The sequence below is a fragment of the Balaenoptera borealis genome, assembly GCF_965194805.1.
Source record: "Balaenoptera borealis genome assembly, chromosome: 13".
Taxonomy (NCBI): Eukaryota; Metazoa; Chordata; class Mammalia; order Artiodactyla; family Balaenopteridae; genus Balaenoptera; species Balaenoptera borealis.
The window spans coordinates 101,211,479-101,234,980 of record NC_138870.1 but is presented as its reverse complement, the minus strand read 5'-3'; the positions used below and the strand labels follow the sequence as shown (position 1 = coordinate 101,234,980).

The window sequence follows — 23,502 nt, the reverse complement described above, 5'->3', positions numbered from 1 at the left end:
CCGGGAGGAGGAGAGAAAGAAGAAAGGGAAGGAACAGAAGGAAAAGAGGGAGGAGAGGGGGAAAGGAAAGGAAAAGTAGAAAGGAAGGAAAGGAGTGGGGGTGGGAGGAAAGAAAAAAGAGTGAGAAGAGAGTGAAGCACAAAAGAAAGGAAGAGATTGCAAAAGGGAAAAAACGAAGACAACACACACGGGGAGAGAGCGCGCAAGAGGGGAGGAAGAGATTGCGAAAGAAAAAAATGAGAAGAGGAGGGCGAGAGAGAGAGAGAGAGAGAGAGAGAGAGAGAGGGAGAGAGAGAAGAGAGAGAGAGAGGGAGAGAGAGAGGGAGGGAGGGAGGGAGGGAGGAGGGCGCCGCGGGCGCTGGGGAGGGAGTGCGGCGCGGCGGCGGCGAGGGCAGGACGGCCGGGCGCCGCGAGCGGGGAGAGGGGGCAGCAGAGGGCGAGCGGCGAGCGGCAAAGAGTGAAGTGGGCACCGCGGCTGCGGCGGCGAGCGCGGGGCCGGCGAGCATGAGCGCGGCGGCGGGCGCGGCGCGGGGCTCGGGGCCGGCGGGGTGGCGGGCGGCGCGGGCCGCCCAGTAGCGGCGGGCGTGCGGCGGGGCGGCCGGCGGGGCATGCGGCCGGCGGCCGGTCCGCGAGCCGGAGCGCCAGCCCGAGCCCGCGCCCCCCGCGCCTAAGAGCGGGCGCTCTCCCGGCGCCGGCCCCGGAGCCCCGAGTCCCCGCGGCCCCGCAGCCCCCGGAGCTGGGACAACTGTTGCGGCGGCGGCGGGGGCACCGCGGGGGCGTGAGCGGCCCCGCGCCCCGGTAGGCGGCTCAGCCCCGCGGGCGCCGGCTCCCGGTTGCGGAGCAAGGAGCGAGCGGGCGGCGGGCACAAGGTGAGCGGCGCCCCGGGCGGGCCGGGCGGGTACCGCGCGGGGGAGGGGTGCGCCGGGCCAGGGTCGGGGCGCGGGGGTGGGGGAAAGGGGTCGGGGCGGAGCTCCTGGCGGAGGAGGGTCCCGGCGAGTGGGGGGCGGGTCTTCGGCGCCCCGGCTTCCGAGAAGGTGTGCGGGCGCCCGGGGCGGGGAGGGGTGGGCCCCCTGGGAGAGGTGAGTTCGGTGCATCGGGGGTCCGGGGTGCTGTGGAAAGGGGCGGGGTACGCCCGGGGAAGACTCTGGGGGCAGGAGCCGTGTCGGGCAGCCGGTGCCCTGGCATTGCGGTCCGCGCCAGGGCTCGCCAAGGTCGGGGTCGCTGGACCTTGGAGAGGACCGGGCCCGGGTCCGAGGACCAGTCCAGGGCGCACCGTGCATGGACGCGGCAGCTGGGACCGGCATCCGCGTCCGAGGTGGGAACCGGCGTCCGAGGACCAGTCCTGGAGCTGAGCGAACCGGGAGCCCCGCGCGCGCCGGGCAGGGTTCCGGAGCCACGCTTGGGACCCGACCGGTTCCGGGGGTCCCAGCTGGGCGGCGCGGGCTACCAGGAAGACCCCTCCAAGTGCGTGCCCCTCGCTCCCCACCCGCCGCGTGGCCCCAGTGGAGCCGCCGCTGCCTCCCGGGGCCGAATCAATATTGATCCCGCGCCTGGGGCCGGGTGGCCCCGCGGCGGCCTCCGAAGTGCCTTAGCTCCAGCGGTTGCCATGGCAACGACACCCCAAGCGTCTTCAGGTTATATTTATTCTAATTATTATTATCATTGTTAGTATTAGTATTTGTTACTCAGCCAGAGGAAACCAGAAAGGAGGAAAAAAAGCCAGCGCGTCCTGGCGCCTCCAACTGTCATCTCTTTAGAGAGAACTGATGCCGGCTGGTGGGTCAGGCGGGTCCGGCGGGTCCGTCTGGGTCTGGTGCCCTGTGCAGTTGCCGGGGTGGCACCCCTGGGGCGGTGGGGCTGGGAAGGGGAGTTATATAATCTGCCGTGGGAGTGTGTCTGTGGGCCTCTTGTGTCTACCCTGCCTCTCTCGGCCTCTCTGATCCCTTGGCTTAGTGACTGCTCCTCCCGCCCAAGGGAGCCCAGGGAGCCCAGGCCGGGATGGGAAGAGCAGAAAGTGCCTTGCACCAGGAATCACAGCCGGCGGCCTCCAGCCCTCTCTCCCCCGGCTGTGTGACCTTGAGCAAGGCGCTTGACCCCTCTGAGCCTCTGTTTCCCCATCTGTAAAGTAGCGTGGGCGCCATTCCCACCTCTGAAGGTTGCTGCGAGGTCACACGGAGAAAGCTCTGTGAGTTCTGACCGTGTGACCCTAGGCAGATGCCTGTCCTTCTCTGGGCCTGTTTCCAAGTCTGTGGAATGAGGGCCTGGACCCCAGGGTGTCTTTAGTCACCGGCGTCCTGTGAATTTCACTCCGGGCTGCGATTGAAATACTGTTGAGCCAGCAAGTTGCGTTCAGACCAGGCTTAGGGGAGGCTCCTCCGTCACCCCCTGTTCCCTCATCTGTCAGGTGGTCTGAAGGTGGCGGGGAAACAGGCAGCCCAGCCTCGGTCCTTGGTGTCAGCCAGGACAATACCCATGCTGGTCAGGGTCGCCCGGGATTGGGGGTCGGTCCCCCACCATCCCCTAGACCTGTGACTGCTCAGGGTGGGACACCTCCCTGCACGAATCCATCTCCCCAGAGAGGCTCTTGGCTGTGCCTGTCCTGGCTGGGGGTTGAATGTGGAGCAGGAGAAAGAGGTGGCCAGAAAGTTCGCTGCAGCTGGGCAGCCCCAGCGCCTCATGGCTCCAGCTGAAAGCCCCAGGGAGGGGTTTCTGCCTATTTCTTTACTGTCACCATCACACTGAATTCTTGACTCTGTCTCAGGCATCTGGGAGGTATGATGGGGAAGCTGGGGGAGCAGATTGGCTCGGAGCCATGTGGGGGGTGTATGTGTGTGTGTGTGTTGTGTGTGTGTGCGCGCGCGCGTGCGTCCCACCCCCGCCTTCCCAGGCCACCAGCCTGGAACTTATGGGGCAGCTGGATTGGACAGGATGGGTGGGGGCAGGGCGAGTGCTGCTTAGACCTTTGTGAGTGAGAGAGAAAGGGAGTGAAGCCTGTCCCGAGGGAGATCAGGAGACCGGAAGAGAGCCACTCCCTCGGTCCCAGTCATCCATCCATCCCTCCATTTATTCATTCTTTCACTCACTCCCCTTCTTCAGCCAACTCATCGAGCCCCCATGTCTGCTGCTGAAGGGCATCAGCTCTGCTCTTGGCAGCTTTTAAGGAAACAGCCCCCGACAAGCCAGTGGGGATGGAGCCCTGCCTGGGGGAAGCTGAGTGGGAGGGGTGCAGGTGGGGAGAATCTTCCCAGAGAGCCTGAGGTGGGTTCGGGGCTGGGGGAGCCTGGTCCGGAAGGCAGGCCTGAAGCAGCCAGAAGAAGAGAGGAGCAGCAGTGTTCTGGGCAGAGACCCTCCACGGGCAAAGATGCGGGCACACAGGGGGCAGGGAGGGAGGCATCTTGTGGACTGGTGAGCGGGGGCTTGGAGGGGGTGGGGCAGGGAGGGGCTGCAGCAGGAGTGAGCAGGGGAAGGTGGTGCAGCTGGAGCAGGGCTAGGCAGGATATCTGGGCACCACCACCACCCAGCCTGGGTGTGGGTTAGATAGTGGGGGTGGGGCAGGGAGGAGGGGCGGATGGTCAAGTTCAGCACTTGGACACGTCCATGGCCCGTGGGTGGAGCCTGTGATTGGGGTGGGCAGAGGGAGGTTTGCGAGAAGGAGAAGAAGAGTCTGGTTTCCAGCTCTCTGGGGCAATCGGCCCAGCCCTTGCCAGATGCTCCCCACTTCCGGCCACATGGTGGGAGAGGACTGCCTCGCCGCCAGGCCCAAGTGGACACCAGATCGGGCTGCTTCAACTGTCCGAGTCTGTGATAAACGACTTCACTGCCATGAGCCTAAGGATACACCTGCACAGCAACAGGATTGCACTTGACCACAAAGGCCCAGAGGCCTACTATGTGCCAGGCACGGTGCGGGGCAGGCACTGAACCCCAACATCGCATTTAGTCCTCACACCAACCCTGTGAGCTGGCCGTTATTGATTCTGTTGTACTGCTGAGAAAACAGGCTCAGAGAGGTTAAAAGTAACCCAGCTACTCTCGCGCTCCTAACCACTACACTTCACCACCTGGAGCCCAGCCCGTGCCTGACGGCAACCATGGTACCCCTTCAGACACAGTGCAGTGAGCCGCTGCAGGTCAGGGTCTGCTGAATCCCACATCCTACCCATTGTCCTGTTTTTTCTCTTTTGGACTGATCCAGAGTGTGGCCCGTGTTAGGCACAGATGAAAGATATCACCTCTCTTCTTGGGGATGCTCTACCTCTATAAATTCAGCCCCTCGCTTGAGCTTTTACCCAGCTGAGTCACACAACAGATTCATATTGATCTTAGAATGAACTCAGAGCCCATCTCGGGCTCTCCCAGAGTGGCTTTTCCCAGCCCAGCCACTCTTTCTAGAAGTTACTGAAGCAGTCAGTAGTCAAGCCCTAAGAACTGTGGGGCCTTGTTTCCTAAACAGTCTTCTGTAAGTTGGGGTCCTGAACATCTGGAGCCAGTGAAAGTGAGAAGGGTGACCAGGGCCCACCCTGGGCCACGCTCTCCTGGGAGTACCAGGTGCCACCCACTCTGTCGGTGTCAGTCTCGCCCTGCACAGGGGCTGGCAGGGAAGAAGTCCTGTCTCCTCCTCCCTCCTTCCCCCTCCCTTTTTTTCTTTCCCTGCCTTCCCTCCTCCAGCACACACATTCCTTGACACCCCCCCCCCATGGTTGACCCCCTAGGAAGGTAAAGAAGAGCCCAAGATCCCTCAAACCTGCCCCTAGACGTGACCAAGTCTCAGGATCTGTTTGACAACTGTGAATAAATAAGTCTCTGAGCTGAGACCGGGGCTGTCCCAGCACCCCTGGCTCTGCCAGCGCACCCCCTCCCACACGCCAGCTTGGCCCACTTGTGACAAGCTGCCCCTTCCTTTCCCCCTTAGCTGCGAGCGGGTTGGGAATTTTCTGGAGGGCCTTCTCTGGGCATCCTGATGTTACCATTCACCAGCAAAGCCCTTGCCCTCTGAGCCTGGGTTTTCCCGTTCAGCAGTGCAGAGACTTGGTGCCTGTCTAGTGGGTTTCATGAAGGTTGTGGTGAGAAAGGGACTGCCAGAATCTTCGGTGTGAGGGCCTCCACCCTCCACATCCTGTAGCTGTGGGGAGGGCCGGATAGAGTCAGGGACCCCAGCATCTCCGAGGCCCGTGTGCTGTGCTGTGCCGTGATGGTGGGAAGCCCGAAGAGCTGCCGCTTCGGGGCCTGATAGGGAGCTAGAAGCTTGTCCGCTTACCCATGTACGGATGGGGACACTGAGGCCCGAGCGGGCTGGTGGCGTGCTCAAGGTCACAGTGAACCGGGCGTCCTTGAAGGCCAAGGATGTTCATGACATGATGCAGACCCGGTGGGTGTCAGCCAGAGCCTCAGTAGCTGCTGCCCAGGGTGGGGGAGGGGTGTAAACAACTCCATGGATGGTGAAATTAGCCCTGAAAACCCCGAGGCTCTCCCATCAGGAAAAGGCTTCAGAATCTCTCTCTCCCTGACCATCCAAGCGGCAAAGCAGAAGCCGAGAGATGAAATGCAAATGCCTCCTGTCCCATATTTCCGGCCATCAGACATGAATGGAGCGTTCCCTTGGCGTATTCTGGACAGGCTGCCCCCTTCCTCCCCTGTCTGGGGCACACAGTCCCGTCACCGCCCATCTGTCTGCACGCACACCTACCCCAGCAAATGCGTGTAAACTCGCCTTCAAGAAATTAAGAAATAATGCATGAGTTTCCCGAATCACACCAATTTAACACTGCATTAAGTTCTGGAATCTCTTAACAGAACCCTGGGAGGGAAAAAAATTTTTTTTTCTGTTTTTTTTTTTTTTTTTTTTTTTTTTGGTTCACACTCCCCTGGAAAATGAGACAAACCGTGATCTGTTAAAACCCAGCTACATAATCTGATTATTCCTTCCTGGCAAGCGTTTGAGAAATGCCCGGCGGAGGGCGGAGACGGCTGCTCCGCTGAGGCTGCGAGATTTGCATTGGGAAGTGGGGCTGGGAAAGTTTGTCTCCTGCGCCAGATTCGAAGCTCCTCGGCACATGATGGGCTGAAAATAAAGTGCCGCTTTCTTAGATATTGGCACAAATTAAAAATAAAGGCCAATTCCTTCCATAATCCCGCGCCAGAATTTCCTCCACGGCTCCCTGAGCAGGTTACCGAAACGATGGTGATTTGCTTTCACTTTGGGCCCCTTGCCTTTGTCGGGAGAATCGTCCATGTGCAGCTAGATCTATAAACCAACAGAAAACGCATTTAAGCGTTGGCTCATTCCACATTTCCGGGGCACCTACCCTGTGCGGGACATAGTGCCAGGCTCGGGGGACAAGAGACAATTAAAACAGGACCCTGCCCTGGTGGTTTTTGCGGTGTATTTGTTGGGGGCAGGAGAACAGAAGAAAAACAGTCATCTGCGAGGTCCCACCCTGCCTGAGGGGTCAGGGAGGGCTTCCTGGAGGAGGTAACTTTAGGTTTGAGTCTTGAAGGGTAGATAGGAGAGTGCCAGGCAGAAGGGGACAGAGGGCATTCAGGCAGAGGAGCAGCCTGAGGAAAGTCTTCAAGTGGGTCTCAGACAGGCATGGCCTCCCAAGGGCATCTTCAGATTTTAATGTTTACAGGTTCCTTTATTACAAAGCCCTTTCTTGTCCATTATCTTCCAGCACCCTCAGGCAACCCCAAGGCCAACCTCCGAGTCTCCCTTTCCCTAAGGAGAACACAGCCCAGAGAGGGGAAGCAGGTGGCCGGGGTCCCGGTCAGAGCTCTGAAGCCCAAGACTCTGGGTCAGATGGGCTCTGTGGGGACAGCAGAGCAAGTATCAGTATCGTAAGCTGCTAAAGGGAAATTCTAAAAATTAAATCAAAGAATTACAGACACTAATACCAAAGTCTGGAAGATCCCCTTTCTCCCTCCACCTGAGCCCTGCTTCTCCTTGTCGGCTACAGCCCAGGCTGGGTTTCCGGACAGGGGTCCCAGAATGTCCATGCCAGAGCTGCCGGCTCTGAGCCTCCGTCTCTGCATCCAGAAAATCGGGGGATGGAGCCTCTCTCTGCCCATTTGCAGGAAGCCTGGCATCATCACCGAGCCCCGGAGGCCTGGCCAGTGGAGTTCAGCCGTCAGCTCAGTGGGAGTACAACACGCCCTCCCATGGGCTTGCTTCTGAAGGGCTCTGTTGTTTACATTTTTCCGGGAGCAGGTTGGGAATATGGCATCACCTGGGTGTCACTGCCGGGAATCTGATCCCTGGGACCATGAGGCCTTTGGGGAATGAGCAGAGCCTCTGAGCTGAGGCCTGTTGTCAGGGCGAGAAGCAGAGCTGCAGGGAAACTCCTGGTGCAGATTCCCGGGGGAGCAGCCTCGGATCCACCCTGGACAAGTCTCCCCTCTGCTTGTTCCTAACTCTGTGACCCTGGTCAAGTTACATAACCTGTGAGCCTCAGTTTCCTCATCTGGGAAACGGCTTATTGCACAGACCAGGTAAGATAAATTTGCAGCTTCGTTAGTGCATCGTGTATATTCAAAGACAGGTCAGCTCTCTGTATTCTCACTTTTTTAACTGTTACTCTGCCAGCATTGCTCCAGCCCGTCGGTGAAGCAGCGAGGCAGGAACCAAACTCGATCATCTGGGAATCCCCGGAGCAGGGGATTCCAAGACTGGCTGTTGATTGAGTGAGGAAATGAATCAAGTGAGCCATTAGACCGCTCTGGTGCCTGCCCAGTGCCAGGGCAACCACAGAGCAGGGCAGCAAGGGAGCCAGCTCTGGAGCTCACCTGCCTGTTTTCACACACCAGCTCCACCCCCTACCTGTGGCCAATGCTGGGCTGCTTATTTCACTCTCTGAGCCTCAGTCTCCTAATTTTTTAAATCCGCTTGAGAAAGCTGATAATAATAATAATAACTTACAAGGGTGGTTTTGAGGATTAAAGGTAAGGACTGTGACATTCCAGGCTCCTGGATCAATGACAGTGATAACCATTATTTATTATCTTATCCCTGAGTTCTGGAAGGGGCTGTCAGGATTTGAATCCCAGTTTCCACCCCTAATAGCTGTGTGACCTTAGGCAAGTTATGTCACCTCTCTGAGCCTCAGTTTCTTCCTCTAAAGATGGGGATAGCACTTACCTCGCAGGGTTCTTGCAGGAATTAAAAGAGTTGATTCAAGGAACATGTTTGGTGTAGAGCCTGGCACATAGTAAGTGCTCAGTAAATAATACTGTTATCATTATCACCACATTTAATAACAGAAACACCCAGTGGGCACAGAAGCAGTGGAGTTTCTCTCTGTCCTCAAAGGGTAGAGACCACCTTGTTCCTGGTTTAGCTCTATAGCCAGCTTCTAGCTCAGGCATGCTTTGGACGGGTCTGTGAATGAAGGGATGGACTGATGGATAGATGGGTGGATGAATGTATGGGTGGATGGATGGATGGATGGATGAATGGATTGATGGATGGGTAAGTAAATGAATGAATGAGTGAGTGAGTGATGGCTGTCAGGAAACTTCGAAAGCCTAAGTTCAGGGAAGCTCTGGAAGGGGCCCAAGGACTGGGGCAGAGGCTTCTCTTTGAGGGCCATGAGCGATGAGGTGGAATGAGTTTTATAGCCAGATATGATCTCTCTTCTCTGTATGAACTTTCCCCCCACTTCCAGGGACCAGGGATGGTGGCCCGAATCTGGGGACCCAGGTTGCTTGGTGTCCCTGACAGTGTGGTTTTGGTGCAGGACAGAGCTGCATTCAGACTGTGACCTCCTCCTCTTTAGGGCAGGGAAGTTCCAGTGCTTCTCTGAACCTCTGTTTCTGCCTCCATAATACGGGAGGATGCTGTCTTCCTTTGGGGGTACGGTGATGTGCAAAGATCACGCATTGAGCGTGGTTTGTGATTTGTAAAGGTGCACGGGAAGTCGGAGGGGGCGCTGGGCTCTACACGGTGGACGGCAGGTTGCAGGGAGGTTCCGGAGCTGGGGACAGGCATGGTGCAGGCAGTGTGGACCACCAGCCTGTGGGCCATCTGATTCCTTCCCAGGGGGGCTCCAGGCACGGAGTCAGGGAAGGAGTGAGGGCGGAGGGCACCCCCAAGCTGCTGAGGCCACGGAACGGCCCCAGGGATGGGGTGCTGGGCCCAAGGGCCCCCAGAGCCCTGAGCTGTTGAGAGTTCCTCCCGTCTACACCGAGCCCTGTCCTGGGTGCTTTGCAAACACTGCCTGGTTTAATTCTCAGAACATACCTGAGCAAGGACGGATTGCTGTCCCACCCAAGGCTCAGAGAAGGGCTATGGCTTCCCTGGGGGCACACAGCTGCTAAGTAGCAAAGCCAGGACTTGGATCTTCTCACGTGGGGTGGGGGGAAGGCAGAGTGCCCTCAGTGGTCAGGAGGGGCGCATGCGTGGGGGTATGGGTCACCAAAATCCTGTGCCCACCCCTCACATCTGGGTGGCCTTGCCCAGCCACCTCCGTCCTCTCTGCCTCAGTTTCCTCCTCTGCAACGTGGGTCCACCGCAGGCCCTCCTGCAACGCGTCCAGGCGAGGGTCATGGAGGCAAAGCGCTCCAGGAGGGAGCCCTCCACGCGTCCCCACTCATTTGTCACTGTTATTTGAATTCCTTCTCTTTGGCAGAGAGAGACATGGGGTAGCGAGCCCCTAAGGACGGGCGGGGCCTGGCAGGAGCCGGTGAGGGTCTGCACTGGGGCTGCCCCAGCGTCGTCTGGACCTGGAGCTTGAGGGCAGTGGGGTCCTTAACATCTGGAGTCTGGTTTCTGCTGCCGCCTGTGTCCTCCTCCAAAGGGGCTGGCTGTCAGACAGGAGTGGGCAAGCCATTAGCCTGGGTATGTGTCATGTGATTATTCCCTCCAAAGATTGCACCCAGGGCTTGCCCTGGTGGGGCTCCAAGTCCGCAGGAAGGCTCTCCTGCCCGGGTCCAAGTCCCACGTAAGGGATTGCACCGATGTGGGTGAGAACAGAGGACAAGGCAGGGACTCTGCCTGGGGGAAAGGGGCCAGACATCAAGGAGGACTTCTCAGAGGAGGTGGCACCCAAGGAAATGGAAGATGAGTCGACCAGGCCGATAAACAAGGGGTGGGGTGATCTTGAGGTAGGGGGAACAATGCCTATGGAGCCCAGAGGAAGAAGTTTGAGAAACTTCTGGATAGCATGGCTGTCCCGTGGTACTTGTGGAAAGCTGTGGAGGCGAGGCTGTAGAAGTCGGCAGTGGCTTGATCTCCAAGGACTCTGGCTAGTTAAGGAGTTTGGACTTTACTCTGTAGATGTAGGATGGCAGATATGTGGCTTGCGTACCACCACCAGCCACTGCTGTGCCTAGGGCAGACATTGCTAATCAATCCATCACAGCATGGAGTCAGGATGTGCCTCTGCCCAGCCCCCCAGGCAGTCCCAACCAGTCGATCCTGTAGGCACCCAAGATGACACCTGTTTGCCCTACTGCCGTAGTCAATAGGAATAATGACAGCACTTCACAGTTGCTTATGTTGTGTGGCTTTCCTGATAGGAGAGGAGGCAGGTGCCAGCCTCTAATTCCTCCTGGGCCGCCAGGCTCCCGTGTGGCTCCAATGCCTTACAGTGCTGGGCAAGTTTGGTCCTTCCTGGGAAAACAAAGCCTTTCTTTACAGTGGGTCCAGGCATGAGTACCATCTGGGAATGCAGACCCACCTATCCCGGGTGAGCCCATGTCCATCACCTACAAGTCCATAGGCCAGCGGGCAAGTCCAGGTCAGCCCTGGACATCCAGCTGGGGTCTGGCCGAGGAGTGGGGTCTCCGGGGGAGGGCTGGGGCCAGGCAGAATTCTGGGCAGGACTAGGGAAAGATTAGGAGACTTTTCTCCTGAAATTTAAACAATTGGACAATCTGTTCTGGATCAATTTAGAAGCAGTGAAGTGAAAAAAAAAAAAATCAGAAAGTATAGTGTGAAAGCTATTTTCTATCTCAGTTGGGAAGAGCGATGAGCTGGAGTTTATTTGTGGACTGTCCGAGGCCGTGGCCGGGGCCTTTCACCTCCTCACCGCCCACTCCGCCACTGCCCTGGCCCCCTCCTACCCCCAGTGCCCGCCACCTCCTCCTCCCTGACCAGTGCTGGGCTGGGCAGCCAGGGGTCTCGGAGGGACGTCGTCCCCAGCTGCAGCCTCGGGGAGCCAGCAGTCTGCAGGGGCCTCAGACATGGACGTACCAAGATAGGCAGACCAAGGCATCTCCATGCCAAGGACCGGGTGTGTCTGGTTCACTCCTGTATCCTCAGGGCCTAGAGCTGGGACTAGCACCTAGTAGGTTTCCTGCCTGAATGATGGATGGAAGAGAGGGAGGGAGGGAGGATGAAAGAGAGGGAGGGAGGGAGGGAGGAACAGAGGCTTTGAATGAAGTGACCAGCTCACGGCCACCAGTTTGTTAGTGGTGGAGGTGGGATTGCAACCAGAGCTGCGACCCCAAGACCTGGATGTAGCCCCCCACCATCGCTGGGGCCAGGAACGAGGTCTGAGAACCAGGAAGCAGGGCCTCCCCCGCCAAGGATGCTTTCTTTTCCTGCCGACACAACTCCTGAATGGGGTCTTTCACCACTGGAGCCAAATGCTGATTGTTTTAAAATAAGCTTGTTCAAAACAAATAAACAAAGAAGCTTGTTCAGTGTGGGGCCTGAGCAAGGGGGACTGGGGAGGAGGGTAGGGAGGCAGCAGTGCAGATCCCCCCTGTCCGCTTTCCAGTCTCAATTGTCCCCCGGAGGGAGTGGACTCCCCGAGGGCTGTGGTGCATTGAGTTCCAGAGGGAGTTCAACCCGGGGCTGGATCTTTGGGGAAGTCCTGAGTGCGGGGGGAGGGGGAGGGCTCCAGTGCTGGTGGGAAATGAGACCAGCAGATTCCCATCCCCAGAGAATGGTCTCTTCTGTTTTCCCCCAGGCACTGGGAGAGGGGGAAATTCCCAGTGGTTTGGTTTGGGGACGTGGCAGCTCCCTCCTTCCCCAGATACTCAAGGCCAAGAGCCTAAGGCCCAGAAAGAACCTTGATTTAGAAACCAGACCAGCTCGGGCCCAAGTCCCAGTAGCTCAGCAGCTGTGTGACCTTGGGCAGGTGACACAACCTCTCTGAGTCTTAGTTTTCTCATCTGCAAACTGTGAGCGGTCATCCCCCTTTTTTGGAAAATTAAAGGAGACTGTATTTGTCAAATGCCTGTCATGGGGCCGGACAACACATAGTAAGTGCTCAAGAACAGTCTCATCCTCCCGTTTCCACTGTGTGGAAGGCCAGTCATTAGACACGGCTTAACTCTCGGTTGGGTTCTGTGTCTGCACCCTGGAGCCCATTCCAGGGCAAGTCGCCCCCAGCTGAGAAGGGGGGTTTATGACACAGCACAGAGGGCCCTGCGAGCCCCAAATGTCTTCGCGCCCACCCTTAACCATGCCGGGGACATGCAGATTGTGCTGGGCGAGGCCAGCTTGACATAGTGGAGGGAACCTGTGCTGAGATTCTAGGGCCCCAGGTGCTAGCCCCAGGTCTGCTCTGTATGAGCTGTGTGACCCTCAGAAATGACAGCCTCTCTGAGCCTCCGCGTCCTCATCTGAGGCTAATAACCTCCCCCGGCCACTGCTCGGGATCACGTGCAACTCACCTAAGAGAACGGATGTGACAGCATATGTGACAGCTCTAAGCAAACCCCCAGCCAGGCAGAGGATGGGAATGGAAGCCCTGTTTACTGACTACCTACTAAGCTCCCAGCTCGGGCCAGGTTTCGCTTCTACTGTCTCATTTAATCTCACACCGCCCACGTGAGGCTGGGGTTAGCACCCCACTTTATGGGGAGAGGCCCAGAGAGGCTAAGTGGCGTGTCCAGGGTCACAGGGCAACCGTGTCCCCTCCTGCAAGCCTTCCTGCCCTCTCTGTCCTCTCTCTGGCCGCCCTCTGCCAGGCACCGGCCCAGCACCCACCTCCCCTTGAAGTCCCGCCCTCGCGCCCCAGTTCTGATCCGGTTTCCTGTTGGCAGGGCTCTCCCATAAATGCTTTTTGATGTTACCACTCCATTCCCCAGAAGTTTTGGAGCTAGCATTCCCCACAGTGGCACACGAATTAGACCTCCATAATACTGTTTACCTAGATGTCAACTTATACTATAAAATTTAGCAATTTTCTCTGCATGATAAGCAATGTTCAGTTTTGAAAAGGAGGAAGCCTGCTATGACGGGCCCGGGAGTTGCGTTTGGCCCCTGTGGGACCCACGTGATAAAGGCCCATCGTGGCACCAGCCTCTGCCCCAGGAGCAGGGACCTCCCCTGCTGGGAGGGGCGCTGTCAGCCTGAGGGCGGGGACTTCCCTCCATCAGGGGCCTGTGCTCAGCCCCTTGTTCCCTGCTCCTGCTTAAGTGTCTTAGGTGTCAGAGCCCCCCTGGGGGACGGTCAGAGGGCTCTGGCCACTCTGAATGCCTGCAGGCACATTTCTTAGCAATTCTTTTGTTTCCAGAGTGCAAACTCAGAATTGGAATGGGTCACCAATTTGGGGAGGACAGAGCAAAAGCGAGTTTAAACAGAGGAAGTGCTGGCTGATCCTGGCTTTGCTGGGGAGGTGCCCCCAGGCTGGGAAGAGGGGAGAGTAGACAGGAAGAGAAAAATGCCAGTGAGATGGCTCAGAGCAGTTTGGTCTGATTCCAGAATCCAGCCTCTAACCAGACACCTGACAGCCCCTGGACATGATGACCTCGGACCTGAGAGCTGGGCTTCTCTCCCATCTCCTAGGACATATGACACCGCCATCCTCCGAAACCAGGATGAAGACTCAGGGAGTGCCCCTGAAGGGGCGTGCGTGAGAGGGGTCTTCCCTCTCTCTCTCCTGGCCCCTGCCCCTCACTCCAGTCCCGTGGCAGACCACTCATGCTTCCTGGGACATCAGCCAAGGGAGGGGCCAGCCGAGGGAGGCAGCAAAGCCCAATGGGCTAGGATGGCTGAGGAGTTCAGTTTGGGGTGCAACAAATGCGGGGTGCCGGGGGTCCCAGGAGTGGAGATGGGCAGGAGGAGGCCGCTTTCTGTCCAGGTCGGGGCCCGGGAGAGCTGGTGGCGGTGAGCAAGAGTTCGCAAGCGCTCGGGGAGGCTGGCTGAGAGCCGCCTCCCGCCACCTTTGGGAGTGTCCCGTTTTCCTCCACGTTCAGCCGTTGCCTCCAGGGAGCCCTCTTGGTGTGCAGCATCCCCTGCCAGGCTCCCTGAGGGCCAGTGTGGCCACCAGCCAGGCTGGCGACCCAGGCCTGGCTAGCCGACGCTTATCAAACGGGGGGGCTGGGGGGGTGGATCCGCTGTCTCCGGGCGTCTGCTGGTTCACCTCCCTCTCAGCTCAGCAGCTTTGGTGCCACTTTACAGAGAGTGTGGCTGGGAGGCTTGTTAGTCCCCAGAAGTGGAGCTGGTCCATGGGAACGTGGCCGTGGGCCCTCCAGGCCGGCCGTGGGGGGTTAAGAGTGCCAGGCTGGGTCGGGGAGCCGGCCTGGTACCATCCCTGTGGTCTCCGCTGCGGCCCTATTTGCATAATTTTGAAGTTGATTAGCCTAAAGGCAACTTCGCTTAATCACAGCTAAGTCTCTGGTTGCAACAGCAGCTGCTTCCAATTAGCCGCGTTGGTGCCATGGTTTGTCAGACTCGCTAGGCAGCCCCTCTCCCAGCTCCCCCGCCGCCCAGCCCCCCTTAGACCCAGAAGGAACCCGCCGGGCCCGTAGCTGCCTGCAGAACTGAGTGTGGACAGGTTCGCACACGGCCTGGGATGCAGCAGGTGGAGGCCCTGCCAGCTCCCTGGAGATGCTGCCACGATGGGCTGCGGACTGTACTTTGGGTACCAAGGCACGGGGGTTAGAACACGGGGCTGCCTGGCTTTGTGAGTAAAGTTTTATTAGCACACAGCCTCTGTCGCGCAGCCTGTGTTGTCTAGGGCGCTTGCTTGCTATAACGGCACAGCTGAGTCACTGGGATGAGCCCTCCTGGCCCACGAAGCCCATGTTACCTAGCGTGTGGCCCTTCACAGAAGAACGTCCCCGCCTCTGACCTAGCCCAATGGTTCTCATACTTGAGTGTGCGTCAGAATCCCCTGGGAAGCTGGTAAAATGCAGATTCCTTGCCTCCACCCTTGTTCTAATCCGACGGGTGCCGGGGGGCCCCAGATCCCGCGCTGCTAATCAGCTCCCAAGTGGAGCCCGGGACCACACTCCAGGCAACCCCGGTCCAGCCACCTCCAGGGTCCCGCACAACAGTTTCCGCCCACCTCATCCTACTCGGAACCCCGTCCTCGTTAGACAGAAGAGAAAACCAAGGGTCTGAGAGGTCCCTTGCTTCTCCAAGGGTCTGAGCTGATACACTCTGGCTCTTCCCCACCACGTGCTACACCCTTGGCCCAGGCACCTCACCCCAGGTACACCACGTGCCAGGGCACACCAGGCCCAGCTCGGTTACCTGGCTTGGTCGGTTCCACACCAGGGTCCGCCATCAGTGACAGCGACGACTCCTTGGCAAGTCAGAATGTAGTTGTCTTCCTTGGGTTGGGGGAGCATGATGGCGGGAAGGCGGGGTGTCAGGGGCACAGCTGAGAGCGCTTGGCCCCTACCAGGGCCTCTGCTGCCTCCCCCACCCCTGGCATCTGCAGTGTGCGGTGCATTCAGTTACCAACGTCTGTTTGGTTTCATCCCCTGGCTCAGGCAGAGACCCGTGTTGCCACCCCTGAATCATCTAATGTCACTTTGTGAATGATCGAGGGTACCTCCCACACGGCACCCTCTTCATCTCTCATCTTCCCGTGACCTGGGAGGGGTGGGAAGGGGCAGGACACCCACTTACAGAGGAGAAGCTGAGCCTCCCCGAGGCCAGGTGACCTGCCCGGGCAGCTGCGAGGCGGCGGTGGGATTCCATGCCTGGGTTACCTCACAGGGGCCCACCTGGTCGGGGCACGCGGCCGAGCATAGGAGGACTTTTCATGACCAGCGTCCCCAGTTTATAGGCGAGGAAACCGAGTCATCGAGAGCTTATGACCAGGAAGTACTTGACGGGGCAAAGTGTCTGGGGCTCTCTGGAGGAGGCGGGGAGTCCATGTGGAGACAAATCCTTGCTGGAATCAGAACCCCAGCACAGGGATAAGCATCCTTGAACCTACCAGCCAGCGTAACAGCTGGAACACCCACCCCCGTCCCCTCGGGGCCACCACCGTTACCCCCACTCCTCTCTGTGCCCTTGTCACGGCTACATGCATTCTACATTTTTAATAGGTCTTTTTAGCTTCCTAAAGTGGATCATGCAGAGTTTGGTCTGGGGACCGAAGTTTCTCCCTGAGCCCTGGTTGCTAAAATGCCCTGTGATGTTTGGTGTGGCTACGGTTCACTTAGGCGGCTGTAGAGCATTCAGTGTTTGGACATCCTGCGATGCGTTCTCCCATCTATCCAGCTGGGCCGTCTCCAGGGTTTTCCTCTCAAAAATGGCCTCCGAGAACGTTCTCGTACCTCGTGCCCGCGGGTGTCAGCAGGGCCTTTGCTGAGCCCAGGAGGGGTGTTAGTGCCACTCATCCCACAGTCACTGAGGACCCACCGTGCGCAAGAGGATGCCGTGAAATTAGCCTCCGCGAGCTTGCTGTGGGGTCATGCTCTCTCCAGCCCGGCCCCGCCGCCCCTACCCCCCCACCAGCCCACCAGGCAGGCTGGTCTGTGCTGTGATTACAGGCTCTATTAAAGAGGAATAAAGGAATTCCTACTGCATGGGGTCATCACCAGGAGTAAAGGCAATGATACAGCTGCACTTTCATATGACGTAGGTGCCCAGGATCTGGCTGAGGCAGCCCAGCTCAGAGAGGTGAAGGCACTTGCCCAGGGTCACACAGCTGAGAAGTGGCAGAGCCCAAGCGTTCGGACCCCAAGGTCAGAGCCCTTCCTTCTGGTTCTCTGCCGCTGTGCTGAACCTCAGACCACAGGCAGGACGGGAAGCCCCATTACCTGGGTGAGGACTGCCCCCAAACTGGTCCCATATTTATTGCGCGGAATGAACCCTCACTTTGCTGCTTGTGTCTTAGTCGCTCTGCCGGGAATGCCCTCCCACACTTACCGGTCCATCAGGAGTTCCTGCCAGACCCTCTGGTGAGTTGAATCCCAGCTTCACCACAACGAGCTGGGTGACCCAGGGCAAGTTACTTAAACTCTCTGTGCCTCAGTTCCCTCATTTGTAAATTGAGGATAATCACACCACCTCCTAACTGCGTGAGGATTAAATAAATCCCCGTCCCCCCATCCCGCTAGGCTGGGTCAGGCCCTTTTCCTGGGCTCTCGTGGCACCCTGGTTTCCCCATCACAGCACCAGTCAGCCTGGGCTGCCACTGGCCCCCTGGATGGGGACTAGATAAGGGGCACCCAGGCCTGTCTGGACCTGGCACTCTGTCTGCCGTAAGCAGAGCACCTGTGACTTCAGGGGACAAGAAAAGAGGCTTATCTGTGGCCCAGCTCAGGACAGGCAGGATCCAGCGATGGGAGGGAGGGAGAGGGAGTCAGCCTCCTTTGTGGCCTGGCTTTAAATGCCACCGTGGCACTGGCCACGACAGAAATGCCAGCTACGGGGGCACAGAGGGCCCTGAGTGTGGAGATGGTGTGGGGCAGTGCCTGGGGGCAGGACAGACCTGGCTGTAGAGGCCTGGGGCCCTTTGACTGTGTCCAGATGGTCACATGATGTGTTTCCAACAGCAGCTGGAGCGGACAGCCCTCCCTGGTGGACAGGTCTTCGGCTGCTGGCGGGGGATGGGCGGGGGGGGTGTGGAAGGGAGCAGCCAGGAAGGCAGCCCAGCTTTGGAGTCAGGTGGGCACACCCTCACCGTGGGCTCCGTGTGCCTCGGTTTCCTTCCTCAGAGGACAGGGGGCTGAATGCACTCACGAACGCACCTCACCTGGGCAGTGCCCGGGATGGAGGACGGCCTCCAGCAGTGGCATCACTGACCCGCATCTGACCAAAGACCTTGAGGGTCTCGGGGGGAATCCACATGCACGGTCTCTCATCCTGTGAAGTGTTAGCCCAGATGCGCCCCTGCAACCCTAGCTCAGCCGCTTCCGAGCTGTGAGACCTCCCAGAGAACAGCCTCAGTTTGCTCACCTGTAAAATGGGACTCTTGGTGAGGTGCTATGAAGACACCAAGGCAGGGGGACCTGAGCCTGGCCCCGGGGACAGTCCCCAGCTGGCGGCCCCAGGCCCCGGGCCTGAGCTGGGTCCCCATCGCCGGCGTAGGGCTGAGGTTCTCTCCAACTGCTAGCCTCCTCCTGGCCCCAGAAGAACCAGCTGAGTTCCTGTCCACACCGGCCGGCAGCCATGCCCCTCTGCCTATGCAAGGCCCGACTGAGTCGCTCTCATTTTAGTGGGGTGTAGGTTTGATCGTGGTGGGGAGTGGAAGGCCAGCGGCTGTGAGGGACAGGGTTTCTGGTCTCTGCCATCCAGAGCTGGGCAGATAAGGAGGTTCCCAGATCCACGGCGCGCACAAGCACGACGTCCTTCAGGAGCAAGAAGGGTGAGGAACTCACCCTCACTGAGCCCAGCTGCAAGCCAGGGTCCCTGCCCTGGACAAGCGCCCAGCCTGGGGAAGGAGCCAGGCAGGGCCAAAGTGACCCTCAGTCCCAGAAGGGTGTGAGGGGCCCCAGGGAAGGCTGTGACAGGCAGGTGGGGGGAGAGCAGGCTCTGGGCAGAGAGGCTGGGAGCCCTGTGTGAGGAGCACAGATGCTGGCCCCGGACCACCTGCTCAAGTTCCGGCTCCTCTGCCTGCGGGCTGTGTGATCTCGGGCAAGTTGCCGACCATCTCTGTGCCTTAGTGTCTCTGTATCAGGAGCTTAGCACACGGGGTGGGTGAATAGAGGGGCAAATGCTCCGACAAGCTCCGTGCTTTGTGGACCAGCGAGGAAGCTGGGATGGGAGGGAAAACTGGGAGTGCGGGGGAGGTGTGAGGGTCCGACCTGGACCACCTCCAGCCTCCTCCCTCACCCCCACCCCATTCTCCCTTCAAGCTCTTTCCCAAAGTCAGCTGCTCTTGGGGCCCTGCCCTGGTGACCTGGTGCCCTTTCCCACCTCCCCTTTGCACCCAGCTCCCCTGATGGTCTCTTCCTGTGCGCACACCCAGCCGGCTGGCCCGGCGCGGCCAGGCAGAGGACAGGGTGGGCAGACCCCGGGGACCCCCTCAGGGTCATGGCTGGTCCCTGTGTGAGCGTGGGCCAGCGCCTCCCTCCCTCCCCTCACCCAGCAGGTTCAGGCACGAGACTGCACAGCTGTCCTGGTGCACAGTAGGTGCTCAAACGGCTCGCTTCTCCCCACTTGGCTTTACTTGTCCTCGGCTCTGCTCCCCGCCCCTTCCTCACCTGAGAGGGCCAAGCCCCCGGTTTCTGGTGGTCCTCATGACTGGTGGGGGTGGGCCCTACAGAGGCCCATCAGCACCTACTACGTGCCAGGAGCACTCACTGCCTGCCGCTCCGGCCGCATCTCCTTCCCTTGCCCTCCTCTTCCTGCTCCACTGTACCCGCCTCCTCCCTGAGCTCGGCCCCATCCCTTGGCCTTTGCACGTGCTGGCCTCACGGCTGGCGTGCTCCCTCCCCAGGCCCACCTCGCCTGGTCCAGCTGAGCCTGCCTGAGATCTGACCTGTCAGATCTCGTGTTCCTTGGGGACACCCATGACCCAGACCAGGTCAGGGCCCTCTTCTGTGCTCAGGTGCCCGGAGTCACCGCGTGTGGTTGGCCCCACAGGGGCGGGAGGGGTCTGTTTAGCCCACCACCGTGTCTGCAGTCCTTAGCCCGGGGCTGCCCAACATCACCCTCGGCAGGGAATGAGTGAATGAATGCCTCCATCACCTCCTTGGCCCCTCCCAACACCCCTTCAAGGGGGGCGTGTTATCCCCACTTACAGATGGGAAACTGAGGCTGGGCTTTGGTTTCTGTTCTCCCCAGTGAGGGAAGGTTCCTGGCGCTAGAGCCCACGGAGGGAGGCTGGAATAGAGGCCCCCAGAGTGGGGAGAGAAATCCAGGGCTGCCCTCCGACAGTCTGCGGGCCTGTCTTTCTTCTTCCTGCCCTGACACTTTAAGTGATCCATTCTTCATGTGATATTTTCGTGTTTCTCCAGTGGGAAAAAAATGCCACTGGGATTTCCAGGGGTTGTTTTATCTCCATGGTGTAGCCAAATAATTCGGGAGGACAGATAGAGGCAGAGGGCCTCACGAGCTCTCAGCTAAGCCCTCCCCTTAACTGGGGGAGCCATGCACCTGGTGATCTGGTGTGACTCTGAGCAGGGAGCAGAGCGTCCGGGCCTTCAGCATTACTGGAGTTTCCAGCCCAGCCTCTGTTAGCTGCGCGCCCTCGGGCACATCTCTCCCCTCCCTGGGCCTCGGTTTCCTCACCTGTGAAATGGGAGCGCAGCAGTGCCCACATTCAAACATTCAGGAAAGGGACATGCATGGAGGACTCGGTGAGGTTCCCAAGAAGGGATGATGGAAACAAGCCAGGTTTGGAACTTGAACCCAGAGCCCAGTTGGCAGAGGTTGGGGTGGGGCTGTCGCTGAGGAAGGAGAGCCCTTTTGGGAATCAACTAGCATGTCCTCTTGAAGGAGGGACTTGGGGGGCAGGAGTGGTTTCCAAGTTGGTGGTGACCTGCACGCCGTCCCGTGGTCACACCCACGCTGACACCCCACACCGCACTTTGCAGAGCTCACCTCTCCCCTCCTGAGTTGACCCTACAGTAGCCCCATGGAGCGGGGGACATTGGGTGGGGGTCAAGGGATGTAGATCCAGGACCCTGCGCTGTCCCACCTGGGCTCCCCTGGACTCCCCTGGACTCCGGAGTTGGGGTTTCTTGGCTTAGAGGAGTGACATCCACCACAAGGCTGACACCCAAGGTCCCTCCTGGTGTTGACAGTGAAAGTTGACACCCCGTCTCAGTGGGAGTTGCACTCAGGCCTCTGCTTGCATCTCTGCTGTTCCCATCAGAATGTTTGCTCTTTGCAATAAAGTGGACCCCGCATCCAGGCCAATGAGTGTTGGCAGAGTTCCTGCTCTTTGAGCAGCAGCACCTACTGTGTGCAAAGCATCCTCTGTGGGTGATAGAGAGGCACAGAAGCCCGCCATCCCTTTCAAGGAGCTTGTGCCCTGCAGGGAAGCAATTAACAAGCAGGCGGGGGCGGAAGGAAGTCAGTGCTAACTAAAGGCATAAGCCAGGCATCAAAGGAAGAGTTCAAACACACTTTCCTTTGCACAGCAACTTCCCAGGGACCTAAACCACCGGCTTTGGAAACAACAGTGGGCAACACCAGATAAGAGCCATTTACGGAGCATTTGCTCGATGTGCTGGGTGCCCTGCTAGCACTCCTGGTCCTTTCCATCTTTCTTCAGTACCCCAGCAAGGGGTGGGGGTCATGGTTCCCATTTTACAGACGAGGAAGCTGAGGCCAGTGAAATAACTTGCCTAGAATACTCAGCTACTTAGCAGCAGGGCTCAGATTCCAGGCTGGGGCAGACTGACTCCAAAACCTGTGCCATCACCCCAGCACTCACTTTGAGCCCCTGCTTGGAGTCAGACAGACCTGAGTTCAAGTCCCAGCCCTGCCAGCCTCCAGTTCTAAGCAAATCACTTAGGCTCTCTGAGCCGCCATTTTTTAATCTGAAAAATGGAGATGATAAAGCCTGACTCAGCCAAGCCAACAAGTGTTTATAAAGTGCCTACTATGTGCCGGGGCCCATGCTGCATTGTGACAGTCCAAAACCGAGTCAGCCAGGCCAGCTTCACGGTGTGTGAGCCACGCTCAGAAGGGCCCGCGCTTGGTTTAATGCTCCGCCGTCGCTGTCTAGAAATGCTTATTGATTTTTGAACAACAATGGTTCTCTGCATTTTTTCATTTTGCACTGGGTCCTGCAAATTATGCCGCCGGTCCTGGGTCACAGCCCTTGTCTAGCTCACAGTCTAGGGGAGCGGACAGACGCAGCTCAGAGAGAGCCACTGTGCAAGCGTGCAACTATAAACCACTATCTGTGTTTGAAGGAGAGGTGGACAGGCCATGAGCTCACACGGCAGGGTCCCCGACCTCGTGCTGGGGTCAGGGGACCCCTCTTGGAGGACACAGGCACTGGGGGATTCATCTGAATCTACCAGGTGAAGGGAAGCCACAGGGTGGGGTGGGGGGCATGGTGAAGGGGCTGCAGGATGGCCAGTGTGGTTGGAGGGTGGGCCTCCCTGGCCGGGGAGGTGCCAGGACCCTGGCAGGAGTCTGGCCTTCCCCCTGCCCATCCCCGCACCCCGTGCTGTCGGAGGCCCCTGGAGGGTTTTAATCAGGGAGTGATGCAATGGGATTTGCATTTCGAAAGGCAGCTCTCTGGCTCCGAGGTGAGGGTAGGTTTCGGGGACAGAAGTGTAGGATGGCCCCATGTGCTTGACTGATTCATGGGGTGGGGTGCAGGCCACCGAGATGCGAGCAGCGTGGACCTCAGGGCCGGCGTGAGGTTGAGAAGATGTGGGAAGGGAAAGGGGCTGACCGACACAGGCTGGGCCCCAGCTGGGGTGCGCTTCACGGTGGCCGTGACGGCTGGCCATGCAGCCCAGAGCCCGGCTGCAGGCACACCTGTCGCAGTCTGGCCCGTGTCCGTCTTGTTTCCTGCTTCCCACCCACCCGCCACTCCCTCCGCAGGCCCCAGGGGTCAGGAGGACACACCTTGATCTTGCTTCACACCGGCGTCTATTCCTGGACGTCACGTTTCAGACTGAGATTTCATAACCTCCAAGTGTGTGTTGTCCTAAAAATAAAAGTTCACAAACTCAGGATTAGGTCTGCATCGCCAGAGAAAGGCCCTGGAAACTTGGGGACTTGCTGGAGGATAAGGTCGCCGCTGATACCGTGTGTGCCTGTCACATGTATGTGTGTGTGGGCAGCAGGGGGTTGTGTATGCATGTGCGTGTGCGTGTTGTTGCAGACATGTGTGTGCAGGCGTGTGCTGCCTGATGAGTGAACATGCCTATCTGCCCATGGAGACAGGGCACAGGAGCAGAGTGCGGGCTTGGCGTCCTGGCTCTGCCCCGCCCGTCCCTCCATCCACACCCCGGGGAGGGCAGTGGTACAGCCTAAGCGTGTCGAGAAGTAAATGAGCTCATCGGAGTCAAGTGCTCCGCACGCCTCCCGGCCCAGGGTGGGCGCCCAGTGGCTGTCTCCAGGGTTATTTCCAATACCCGTCTATTGGGCACCTGCTCTGCCCACAGGACTGTTTGTGAGGCCCCAAAGGGCTCTATCCTTGTTTAATTACTAATTCATAATGCTCATACTAATATTAATAAGAAGAAGAATGCCCAAGCTTAATTACTAATTCATCATGGAATCAGTTGCTTCCTGACTGTCGCCCCCAGACCGTCGTCCCATGGCGACCAGACCTGGTCCATCTTGTTTGTGGCTGAATCCGACCCCCACCCAGCGCTGGGTTTGGCCCCCTGTAGAGGCCCGTTAGGTATTCACTGATGGGCATGCAGAAGAGGACCCACTTCCTGGACACTGGGTGT

At 58.7% G+C, this 23,502-nt stretch overlaps 1 protein-coding gene across 3 annotated transcripts in view; it reads left to right on the top strand.

Moving 5' to 3' along the window:
- The window catches only part of SHISAL1 (shisa like 1), an 81,598-nt gene that overhangs the window by 69 nt on the left and 58,027 nt on the right, over nt 1–23,502 (top strand). The window contains exon 1 of one of the 3 annotated variants that reach the window (XM_082350037.1): nt 373–869. The exons of 1 other annotated variant lie outside the window; for it this stretch is intronic. Coding sequence is in view for 1 of the 2 variants with exons in the window: in XM_082350036.1 (XP_082206162.1) it covers nt 1,279–1,315 (37 nt within the window). In the remaining variant the exon portion in view is untranslated. Of the gene's footprint in view, nt 1–372; nt 870–1,188; nt 1,316–23,502 lie in introns of those variants that run through there. One more of the 3 variants, XM_082350036.1, reaches the window with a different exon arrangement.